The sequence below is a fragment of the Heterocephalus glaber genome, unplaced genomic scaffold (genome assembly GCF_053883595.1).
Source record: "Heterocephalus glaber isolate CG9 unplaced genomic scaffold, H.glaber_assembly_v1.0 deba00001610, whole genome shotgun sequence".
Lineage (NCBI taxonomy): Eukaryota > Metazoa > Chordata > Mammalia > Rodentia > Bathyergidae > Heterocephalus > Heterocephalus glaber.
Genome location: NW_028258381.1, coordinates 39,826,499 through 39,839,179, shown reverse-complemented (window position 1 = coordinate 39,839,179; position 12,681 = coordinate 39,826,499). Strand labels below are relative to the sequence as shown.

Genomic DNA, 12,681 nt, shown 5'->3' with positions numbered 1-12,681 from the left:
CACTCCTGGTAAATACATAGTAACTGAAGGACTTTGGCTATCACTGGGGCCCTTTGTACATATCAACACAGGGGGAGAGGTGGCTAATGTGACTAACAAAGTGACTGAGAGCTTTGTTTGAATGATGTGTCACTATCAATCTCTCCAACTTTTAGGTGGCGGTGAGGAGAGATTAATCAATTCCAATTAGTAATTTGCATTTCCCACTCTCGGAGTTGCAGATAAAGTTTAGGCCAGTCTTGTCCAAGCTTCTGAAGAGATTAATGTTTTAAAGCAGGCAGAGTCTCCATAATGAAGCCCAGAGAGATAATATAGGCTCCTGGGCCATGTCTGTTCCAAGACCCAGCCAACATGCTCTCCTGCAGGTCCTGTCCTACTGTAGCTGGCTGGTGGCACTTCTGCGTAAGGACTTGTCCCTAGCCTGGTTGCCACTGTTACCTCTAGTACCTCTGATGCTGTCATTCTGTTTCTGTCTCAATCCCATTCTCCCTCCTGGTCCTCTGCTGGTTCTTCATTCTCGTGAGACCTAATGTGCATATTATCAAGATTCAATCCTCTCTTCTAATAATCTTGGACTTTGTAACTCACATATGGAACTCTGCATGTTATCGATATACTGTCTCTTCCAAATTGACACACCTCCATCAATCTTTCCCGCCAAAATTATTCCCACCTATTATCCACTCAAGACTGGCGTCTATTGGCCTCCTCCTTCCCCCTTTCTGTTTTCTATGAGGTGGTCTAGATCATATTGTGTGCTCAGACACAGCTGGGTATTCATTGCACATCTGTAAAAACTAGTCCTAGCTTTCTTTTAAAAAGGTTAAACTCTGATTACTGTAACCTTCTCTAGTTGAGGGCCAATTCCTTACCATTCACCGCCCTCTTCATGAACATTTGTGTCTCTGTTACATGCCATGTGTTGTGAGGGAGCTGAGGAATCATGCCTGGAATGGTTTGGATATGGTTTGAGGATGTCCCCAGAGGTTCATGTGTCGAGAGCCGAGTCCCCAGTGTGGTGATGTTGAGGTGGTGGAAGAGGTGGGGATGTAGTGGAATATAGTCAAGTCATCGGAAGTGTCGTACTTCACATGGATTAATGTAGTTCTTGTGGGACCCTGAGTTCTTGAGAGAGTGGATTGTTACAAAAAAGTGACCTCAACTCCTCCCACACTCTGGCTCCCACCTTGCCACGTTCTCTTCCTGCTCCCACAGGCTCCGTCCATAAGGCCATGGGCCATGATGGGCTACAGCTGGGGAATCATCAAGCTGAGCAGGTGCAGTACTGTGTGGACATTTTGCCTCCAAAACTGAGCTAAATAAACCTCCTTACTTTATAAAGTACTTACCTAGCCTCAGGTTTTTTTGTAGCAACGGAGTATGGACTAATACAATACCTTAGACACCCATGGTGCCGTTGCCACTGGGAATGAGGAAGGTGGATGTGTAAAAAAAAAAAATATATATATATATCTCGGCTGGTGAAAGCTGATAAGAAAGTAAAACTGACAGATTGGGAGATACTCACACACTTAGAAGATAGGAAAGGCTTTCCACGGTGATGTTTGAGCTGAGACTGAATGAAAGGGAACCGATTCTACAAAGACCCTGGGAGGACCAGCTTGTTCCCCAACTGAGGATAAGCTTGAAATATCTGACAACAAAAGCCAAGGGTTCAGAACACAGTGATCGAGAAAGAGTTGTTGGAGGTGAAGTCGGCTGGAGCCAGCTCATGCAGGGCATTGGCTGCAGTTCGGATTTTCTTCTTAGCTCGGTGTGCAGCCAGGGGAATGTTGTTAAGCAGGGGAGTTACACGATCACATTGTTTTCTTTAACAAATCCTATGGCCTCTGTGTAGAGAAGAGATCAGGAAAATGCAGTGGTAGCAGGGAGACAGTTGTAAGGTGTGGTGTGGTGGGTGGAAGACGAGGGTGGCCTAGGCTGGGTGGAGGAAGTTGACCACAGCCTTACCAGGGGTCATGCTGGAGATGGTTCTGGTCCAATGTCCTGGGCTGAGTATGGGCGAAAGAGGCTGTCCCCATTGGGTCTGCTTGGCTGCTGCCCATCTGGCACATGTGCTATATACAGAGCTCCTTGGACACTGAAGAAAGGCTTCTGTTTCTGCCCAGTCTGTCCCTGTCATTAGTGACCCAGTCCAAGCTAACCTGCTTTTTAAAGGTTTGCTTAACTACTGCAGCCCAGGACCGGTCCCCCCTACAGTCCTCATGACCTACTGAACTGGCATGGTGATGCCATAGAAGCTGTCTTCCTGAGTCTACTCTCTGATCCCTTATGATCCCTAGAAGGGTTTAGAGCCCTAATGACTTTAACACACACTGGGTATGAAAATCTCTCTGTAATTCTACTTGCAGGTGATTTTCATCTTTTAATCAATATGCCAACCCTGGATGTCCCAGAAGAGAGGCTGAAAAAATTTAAGTACCGAGGGAAAGATGCATCTGTGAGTATGAAGTGTCTGCCTCATTTTATCAGTGACCAGTACAGTAAAAAGCACATGACTAAAATATATCAAAAATAGGGTGGATCTGAGACAGGAAGATTGCAAGTTCAAGCCAGCCTGGGCAACTTAGTGACTGAGTAAACTCCTGTCTCAAAAGAAAAAATATGAAAATGACTGGGGATATAGCTCAGTGGGTAGACCCTGGGCTTGATTTCCCATCTACTACCAAAAAAACCTCCCCAAAAACAAAACAAAACAAAACAAAAAAATAAGGGCGGTGGAGATGTGAAGAGATGAGGGAGTAATAAGGCAAATCTAGCAAAATATTAATTTAGGTAGGTGTATGGATAATTACTGAATAATTCTTTCAAGTTTTTGTGTGTTTGAAATTTTCATTGAAATACTGAAGGCAAGATGGACAAGTACATTGACTTAAGAGCCAGCCAAGTGTGCAATAGAACCATTTCCATGTCCTCTCGAAACTGTTTCACTTCAGATCTCCAGTTATTCCTCTGTAAAGCAGGGCCGCTATCTACTGCTGAGGGGCTGGAGAGTGGCCCCAGTGAGGGTCTGTAGAGGCTGGACTGTGGCTGTTCACAGCCAGGAGGTTCATCAAGGGGCTCCAGTGGCCACACTCAGGTCCAGCCAGCAAGCATGCCTTGCAGCAGTAGGACTCGTGGGAAGGTCCTGGTGGGACTCACTGCTGGGATGAACGCAGGAGCAGGGGGAGAGGGCCTGCACCACGTGTGAATTCCAACTTGCATTCAGCTTCTCTGGTCGCACAGTTTGTGGCTCCAGCTCTGTCCTACATGTGTGTACCTTGGCAAACATCTCATAAGATCATCCACACCTTGGGAATCTGAAAGGCAGCTGAGGGTGAAGGAGGTGCATGGCCACAGCAGCCTGGTTGGGCACTGTCCAAAGCCAAAACACTTTTAATGGCAGCAACCTCCAGAAAGCACGGCTGTCTGGCTCCCACAACCACTGCAGATGAAAAGAGACCAGTTAGAAGAGGGGAATCAAATGTCCTACGCGGGGAGGAGGAGGAAGGGCTAGAGACAAGAAAAGAGAGTCAAAGGTACACAACCCTTGTTCATGGGAAGGTCCTGCTCAGTGATGGGGCTGCCGCACAACTGGCTCAGTAGGCCTCAAAGGTGCTCTGCTTTGCCTGGTAACACCATAGTGGCCTTTTTCTATTGTCAAATGTCATGATTTGTGTAATCAGAAAACATTCCAGGGCAATAATGAAAAAGCTGCTTGTATTTCTTTTTTTTAAATTTTTTATTATTACAATACTATTTAATAATAACACTTATAAACATAAATTTATCTGAAGACATAGAAGCCCTTGTTTGTTGTTCAGGTTAGTGAATGACCCTAAATGTGCCTGTCCTAGAAAAAGTTGCCAGATAAATCACTTCTGTTGAGAAGGCCTCCGATGCTGGAGGGAAGCTTGTTTCTTCTGGGATTTCAACTTTTGCTGAGATTACATTGTGTGCACTATGCCCAACTTGTTTCTTCTGTACCAAATGCTGAAGTCATTTAGGTTCTCAAAATGAATGAATGGCAGCTTCGGGTGCTTAGCCTGGAAAGAAACTCCTCCTGGAAATTTGTTTTTTAGCACAACATTTATTGGTACATTTTAGGCAAACGTAGTAGCACTCAGCGTAGGGAATTTGGACCTGTACGTGATACATCACGCCTCTTCCTTTCCCTTCCCCACTTCCGTCACGCCCCCTCCCCTCCTTGTGTACAAAAGCTTTGTTTCCATTTTTCCCTTCTATTTTCACTTTTTTTTCTTGTCCCTTCTTTCCTTTCTCCCTCCCCCTCCCTTGTTCCCCCTCCCAATCTCTATTATACATTTTGGTCCTTATTTCTACTTTCAGTTTTTCATACCAGAGAAACAATGCAGTATTTAGACATGTGTGTCCGATTTACTTCACTGAAGAGTATGGTTTCAAGGTCCATCCATTTAGCTATAAATGTCTGAAGCTCATCTTTCTTTAAGGCAGAGCACGACTTCATTGTGTAAAAAAACCCCACATCTTCTTTATCCATTTGTCAGTTGATGGGCATTTGGGCTGTTTCCCAGATTTAGCTATTACAAACTGTGCTGCTATAAACATGGGTGTGCATATATCCCTGTGGTAGGTTGCTTTTAATTCTTTTGGGAAGACACTAAGAAGGGGAATAGCCAAGTCAGATGGAACCTCCAGTTCTAGTTTGAGGAATCTCCACACTGATTTCCACAATGGTTGCACCAGACTGCACTCCCACCAGCAGTGGAGCAGTGTTACTCTTTCCCCCCACAGCCCTTCTAGCATTTGTTATTGGATGATTTCTTGATAGCAGCCATTCTTTCTGGAATGAGATGGAATCTCAGGGTTGTTTTCAGTCACATTTCACAAATGACCAGTGATGTTGAACGTTTTTTCATATATTTATTTGCCATTTCTAATTCTTGAACTGAGAAGTGTCTTTTCATTTCAGATGGCCATTTTTGAATGGGGTCTTTAAATTTGGGGGGGGTCTTATTTTTTTGAGTTCTTTATATATTCTAAATAATAGTCCTTTATTTGAGTAGCTGGTAAAATTGTTTTCCTACTCTGTGGTTTGTCTCTTCACTCTGTTGGTGGTTTCTCTTGCTGTACAAAAGCTTTTTAATAAGATGAGGTCCCAGTTGTTGATTCTTTGTAGTATTTCCTGTGCAGTCTGGGTTCTGTTCATGAAGTCTTTGCCTACTCTATGCCCTCAGGTGTTCTACCTATTCTCTCTTCCAGCAGATTTAGTGTTTCTGCTTTAACATTTAGATCTTTGATCCATTTTGATTTTAGATTAGTGTATGGTGAAAGATATGGGTCTAGTTTCAATCTTTGGCATGAGGAAAGCCAGTTTTTCCAACACCATTTATTAAACAGGCTCTTTTTCTTCCAATGAAGGTGTTGGGCCCCTTTGTCAAAGGTTCAGTGGCTGAGTGTGTCTGAAGTTGTTTCTGCATCTTCTAGTCTGTTCCATTGATCCTCACGTCTGTTCTTTTGCCAGGAGCATGCTGTTTTTATCACAGGAGCTTTGTAGTATAATTTCAGGTGAGAGGTTGTGATGCCCCCTGCTTTGCCTTTGTTGCCCAGAACTGCCTTTGCTATTCTAGGTCTCTTCTGGTTCCAAATGAATTGTAGGATTGTTTTTTCTACTTCTGTGAGATATACTGTTGGAATTTTGATTGGGATTGCATCAAATCTGTATAAGAATTTTGAAAGTATGAAATGGCCTTGTTTTCAAGCAAGAATTAAGTAGCTAGTTTAAGGAACCAGAAGCATCTAATACATATTAACTTCCTTATGTAGTCATGTACTACATAACAACCTTTCAGTCAATGACAGGCCACATATATAATGGTGGTCCCATAAGATTATATCACCTAAGGACATCATAGCTATCTTGGTTTGTGTAAATATACTCTGCAATATTTGCCCAATGACAAAATTGTCTAATAATCCAGTTCTCAGAATAAACCCTTCATTAAGTGACACATGATTGTAATTGCTATTTGAAAGTCTTCATCTTAACCTCATTTATCCAGAAATTTAGGGCATGTCTCCAGGATTTTCAGTACTGTCAAGTCTGTGAGTTGGTGACTAATATTAAAAAAGGCTTTTAAAAAATCCCTTAATCTCCCTGTCTACCGTCTAAGTGAAACTTCTGGGACTGGATCAAGATTTGAACGGCACAGTCAGTGCATCTATCCATGGGTGATCCCTATAGGACCAAGGCCCACCTATCTATCCACCATTGGGAGGCCTGGGCTGCCTTATGCAGGAAGCAAGAATTCTCTTCAGAAACTAAACAGCATGAACGAAGGGGTTTCAGGCCCAGCACATTTCGATGCTTTACTAAGATGCGTTTACAGCTGAGAATCCTGGCCTATCAAAGATGCAACTGGCCATCCCTTACATTGAGAGGAAGACTGAATCCTAGAGGTAGAAGAGTAGGAGAAAGCAGAAGAGGTAAATAGGAATGAGATGATTTACTGTACGATCTTAAGTCTCCCAGCTTTCTGCATCTGTAAAAATGAATCAGATGCTTTGGACCACATTCCAAGGCTAAATGGGGTGACATCCTGGCTCCCCAGCTCCTTGGCTCTTACTGCTCCAATTGTTTTCTTTTCCTTACTAGGCGAGGCGGCAGCAGAGGGTGGCACTCAGCCTGGAGCTCCGGAAGGCCAAGAAAGACGAGCAGGCTTTAAAGAGGAGGAGTATCACCTGCGTCTCCCTTGACCTAGCTTCTAAAGGGGTAGGTCAGCACCTGGTTTGCTCTGGCTTTAGAGTGTTCGAGATTCAGTTTGCCGATTCTAACGTAAGGCCTTAGTGAGGAGATCATTGGTAGAGCTGAAGCGCCCTTGCCGAAAAGCTAAGACTCTCCACAAAATCTTACAGCTGTGAGTCTGTAGGATCCAAATTCTTTTGTTTTTTTCCATTAAGTTTATTGGTACATTTGAGGTGTACAATACTGTTACACTAATCACTGGGATCTTGTACCTGTACGTAATGTATCTTGGTTCTTATTTTTTTCCCCTTCCCCTGCCCTCCCTTCACCCCCTCCACCCTTCCCTATTTGCAAAGACTTTGTTTCCATTTTTTTCTTTTCTCATATTTTTTCTTTTCCCTTCTTTCTTTTCCCCTACCCCTCCAGACCTTTTCTTCCTATTACACAATGTCAATTATACATTTTTAAATTACAATATAAAAATTTAGAGGACATTACCACAGATTTTACAGAGTTTATTTTATTTATTTTTATTTTTTTATTTTTTGGGTACCGGGGATTGAACTCCAGACCTTGCACTTGCAAGGCAAGTGCCAGAACCACTGAGCTAAATTCCCGGCCCGATTTTGCAGAATTAAAAAGGATATAGAAAGCATATTACAAAAATCTTTTTTGAAATAAATTTGACAACTTCTAAGAAGTACCTTGGAAGACAAATTAATGAAACTGACTCTGGAAGAAATACAAAATTTGAATAGCACGTATTAAAGAAAGTATAGTCCTAGCTTGGAAACCTACCTATAGGACAACAACAGGGTCATATACATTTTAACTGATAAATTATATCAAACATTCATTGTTCTGTTTTTGTTTTCTGGTGCCGGGAATCGAACTCAGGTCCTTGCACTTGCAAGGCAGGTGGCGGAACCACTGAGCTAAATCTCCGACCCCAATATATCAAGTATTTAAAGCAGAAGAAAGAAAGGAGCTGGGGATTTAGCTCAGCAGTTTTGCCACCTGCTGCACAAGCGCAAGAACCTGAGTTCGATCCCCGATACCACAAAAAAAAAAAAGAACACTTCTCCCCTCATTTTAGGAAATCAACATTGTGCTAACCCTAAAACTGGATAACAGTAATAGAAGAAAAAAGTATGAACATAGATAGAAATTGTTTAACAAAGCAAACTATTAGAAGTCAGATCTGGCAGGATGTAGAAAGCGGTTTTGTTATAGGAGTAGGATCCAAATTCTAATGGAAGTGGAGAAAGTGCTACTTCTAACTGAAAATTCACTTGCTCTACCCCTAAGCCTGGGAATTTAGGAAATGAGGATTTACAGAGATTATGTCTCAGTAGAAGCACCCTGTCCCTTCACAAGCCTTTTCTTTTTTGGGGGGGCGGGTACCGGGGATCAAACTCGGGTCCTTGCGCTTGCGCAGCAGGCGGCGAAACCGCTGAGCTAAATCCCCGGCTCACAAGCCTTTTCTAAGACTTGAATGCTATCCTTTGTGTTCCGTTCTCCATCCCCTCCAACCTCACTAAATGCAAGTCCTAGATGAATTGTAGGGCCAGACCTGTTTTTATGAATCCTCAGTGCCCTGACCAGGAACTTTTCCCTCTTAGAAGTTCGATACTATTGTATTTATATGTCATCTGTGGCACTCTACTGTTTGCCTTTACTATTCATGTGTCTCCTTTGCACCCCACTGTGCGCAGGGCTCTCGGAGGACAGACTGGTTCAATTTTGTCAGGTGGATCCAATGATAGATTACTATTCATCCAATGTAATGGGTAAAATCATTCTCTGAATTGCCACAGGGATATGAACCATATTATCTATTTAACTTCTGTAGTAGTCCCTAGGGTTTCCACCAACCAAGGAAGGAATGAAACAAAGCTATGAAAAAAAAAGAATTGTTTTTCCTTTTATCCTATATTAGTATATTAGTATTAGTATGTTTAAAAATTAAGATATAATTTACATATCCCTAAATTCACCCTTTTAAAATAGACAGTTGGGGGCTGGGGATGTAGCTGAGGGCACAGAGCCTGCCTGTCAGTGTGAGGTCCTGAGTTCAAGGCATGCTGGGGCTGGCGAGCGGCCTCCTCCTGCTCGGCTTCCTCTTCGGGTGCTTTATGAAGTCTTCTAATGCAGCTACCAGTAATGTCCCACAGCGTGGCATGCAGAAAGCATTTTTGAATGAGCTGAAAGCTGAGAACATCAAGGAATTCCTATAGAACAGAACAAAACTTTCAGCTTGCCAAGCAAATTCAATCCCAGTGGAAAGAATTTGGCCTGGATTCTGTTGAGTTAGCCCATTGTGATGTCCTGTTGTCCTACCCAAACGAGACGCATCCCAACTGCATCTCAATAATCACTGAAGGTGGACATGAGATTTTCAACACAGCATTGTTTGAACCACCTCCTCCAGGGTATGAAAATGTCTCCGATATTGTACCACCTTTCAGCACCTTCTCTGCACAAGGAGTGCCAGAGGACAATCTCTGGTACCAAAAAAAAAAAAAAAAAAATATATATATATATATATATAGAAATATATTATAAATTTACCAAAAAATATATATACAGTGGTTTCTGTTATTTACAAGGTTGTGTAATCATTATCACTAGCTCATTGCAGAATATACTCGTTACTCAGATGGAAACTCCATACCCATTATTCTCATTCTCTGTACCCCCTGGCAAAGATGAATCTACCTTCTGTCTCTATGATTTTACCTCTTCTGGACATTCTATAAACATAGGGTCATGTAATATGATTTGTGTGAGCTTCTTCCACTCAGCATACAATTTTCAAGGTTCATTCATGTCGCAGCATATAACCTTACTTCATTCTGTTTTGGCTGAATAATATTCCATGGTATGGGTAGACCACATTTTGTTTATCCATTCATTAGTTGGTAGGCATTTGGGTTATTTCTACTTTTTGGTTATTGTAATCAACGCTTCCATTAACATTTGGGTACAAGTTTTTGCAGGGCCTATGTTTTCAATTTCTTTATCTAGGAGTAGGATTATTGAGTTTTAAGCTAATTTTGTGCTTAACTCTTTGTGGTATGCTAAGTAATGGTCCCACAAAATGTCTGTATCTCCTGATCTCCAGAACCTGTGACTTGCTGTACGACAAAAGGGTCTTTGAAGATGTGATTGAGTTAAGAATCTTGAGATGGGGAGATTTTCCCGGATTATTTGGGTGGGCTTGACATGACCACAGCCATTTTTGTAAGGATGAAGGAGGAATCAAAGCAGAAAGAGAGGTGACATGCTTTCGAAATGGAGGAGGGAGGGGTCTCACAAGCCCAGGAATACAGGTGACCCTGCTTGCTAGAAGCTGAAAGGGGAAGGAAATGGATTCCTTCTTACACCTTGACTTCAGCCCAGTGAAACTGATTCCGAACTTCTGAGACTATCTGGACAGCAAGAGATTAAGTTTATGTTGTTTTAAGCCACTACTATGGTAATCTTTGCAGGAACAGAAAAACTAATATGCTGCCAAACTACCTTCCAAAGCGGCGGCACTGTTGTACACTTTCACGTTAACCGAACGTTACTGTCTGTTTTAAAAATTATGGCCCTCTAGTGGTCACAGAGAGATATGTTGTGATTTTTGAACTGTTTCTGACCGTGAAAGCGCGGGCTTCCCTGTGCTTGCTGGCTCTTTGTATGCTTTCTTTGGAGAAATGTCTATTCAAACTCTACCCCCATTTTCTAGATAAAGCAAATTTTTTTTTGGCAGACCATGGAATGAACCCAGGGCCTGGGGGGTGAACACTAAGCTAAATCCTCAACCCTTTTTTAATTTTTGAGACAGTATCTTGCTAAGTTCACCAGGCTAGGCTGGAACTTGCAATTCTCCTGCCTCAGCTTCCCAGAGTGCTGAGATTATAGGATTGCACCACCATGGCCAGCAAATAATTTGTCTTTTTATTGAGTTATAGGAGTTCTTTCTGTATTCTGGATACTAGACCAATTGTCTAACACAAAGATTTATGCCTGTGTTTCCTCCTAAGAATTTTATAACTTTAGCTTTTATGTTTAGATCTTTGATCCATTTTGAGTGAATTTTCATAAATGATGTGAAAAGAAATTCAACTTCATTCTTTTGCCTGTGATAGCTACCTGTCCTAGCACCGTTTTTTGAAAGGCTGCGTTCTCTATCCACTGCCGAGTCTTAGCACCCTTGTCAAAAAAGTCAGTTGAGGCCTTGGGCTCCGGGCGCTGCCCTTGCTGGCTGTGCGTCGGGGCGCAGGGGCTGGCGAGCGGCCTCCTCCTGCTCGGCTTCCTCTTCGGGTGCTTTATGACGTCTTCTAATGCAGCTACCAGTAGTGTCCCACAGTGTGGCATGAAGAAGGCATTTTTGGATGAGCTGAAAGCTGAGAACATCAAGGAATTCCTATAGAACAGAACAAAACTTTCAGCTTGCCAAGCAAATTCAATCCCAGTGGAAAGAATTTGGCCTGGATTCTGTTGAGTTAGCCCATTGTGATGTCCTGTTGTCCTACCCAAACGAGACGCATCCCAACTGCATCTCAATAATCACTGAAGGTGGACATGAGATTTTCAACACAGCATTGTTTGAACCACCTCCTCCAGGGTATGAAAATGTCTCCGATATTGTACCACCTTTCAGCACCTTCTCTGCATAAGGAATGCCAGAGTTCAAGATACAGTAGCTAAAAATATTCCTGCCAGGTGTGATGGTACAAGCCTATAATAACGTCACATGGAAGCCAAGGCTGGAAGGTTGCCGTGAGTTGGAGGGCAGCCTGGGCTACACAGTGAGTTCAAAGCCAGCCTGGACTACATAGAGAGACTCTGTATCTGAACAACAAACAAACAATTTCTTTTACAGAATCGAAGATTCAAATCTCATTTTTGGAATGTTTCCTTCTTAATTAAAAAATTAACACCAACTCAAAAAAAAAAAAAAAAAGAAAATCAATTGAGCCGGGTGTGGTGGTGCATGCCTGTATTCCTAGCACTCAGGAGGCTGAGGCAGAAGTGCCTCAAGTTCGAGGCCAGCCTGAACTACATAGGGAGACCCTGTCTCAAGCAAAAAACAAAACAAAAAAATCAATTGACCGTAACTGTGAGGGTTTATCTGTGGACTCTCAATTCTCTTTCATCGATCTCAATGTTTCTTTGTCAGTGCAACAGAGATTGATAGCCACAGATGTGTAGTAGGCTTTGAAATGGGAAATTGTGAGCCCTCCATCTTTGTTCTTTCCAATATTGTTTTGGCTCTTCTAGATCCTTGTATTTCCCTGTGAATTTTATTTTTATCTTTGGGGGGCAGGGTACTGGAAATTGAACCCAAGGCCTTCACACTAAGTTACATCCTTCACCCTTTCATTTTTTTTTTTTTTTAATTTTGATGCAGGGTCTCACTAAGTCGCTAAGTTTCCTAGGCTGTGCTCAAACGTGAAATCCTCCTGCCTCAGCCTCCCAGAGTGCTGGGATTATAGGCATACACCACCACACTCAGCTTCTGGAAGCAAGTCAATTTCTTCAGTAAAGGCACCTTAGATCTTGATGATGATTGAATTGAATCTGTACAGAAATTTGTAGACTATTGCCATGTCAACAGTGTTAAGTGGACGTAGGGTTTATTTTATTGCACTGCTACAGGTTGAAACCAGGAATGCTCTACTACTAAACTATACCCCCAGCCCTTTTAAATTTTAAGGCAGGCCCTTGCTAAATTGCCCAGACTGTGCTGGAACTTGCAATCCTCCCAGAATGCTGGGATTATGGGTGTATGTCACCATACCCAGTTTACAATTTATTTGTAACCCTAGCATGTTCTCACTGCATAGGATGAAAAGGTGGTAGGAATCTAGTGATGATAGGAATTATTTCTTCCCTGCCAGGAGAGGGAGGGAACCAGAAAGGGCAGTGAAAAGAATTACAATGTGTTATCATCCCCATGATGAATG

General features: G+C 42.5%; 1 protein-coding gene across 8 annotated transcripts in view; it reads left to right on the top strand.

Annotated features, from left to right (window-relative positions):
- The window catches only part of Kpna7 (karyopherin subunit alpha 7), a 127,750-nt gene that overhangs the window by 99,213 nt on the left and 15,856 nt on the right, over positions 1–12,681 (top strand). For 7 of the 8 annotated variants that reach the window (XM_004840494.4, XM_087195909.1, XM_087195910.1 and 4 more), the window contains 2 exons: positions 2,373–2,461; positions 6,635–6,751. In XM_004840494.4, coding sequence (XP_004840551.1) covers positions 2,396–2,461; positions 6,635–6,751 — 183 coding nt within the window. In that variant the 5' untranslated portion in view covers positions 2,373–2,395. Of the gene's footprint in view, positions 1–2,372; positions 2,462–6,634; positions 6,752–11,046; positions 11,340–12,681 lie in introns of those variants that run through there. The other variant, XM_021254795.2, reaches the window with a different exon arrangement.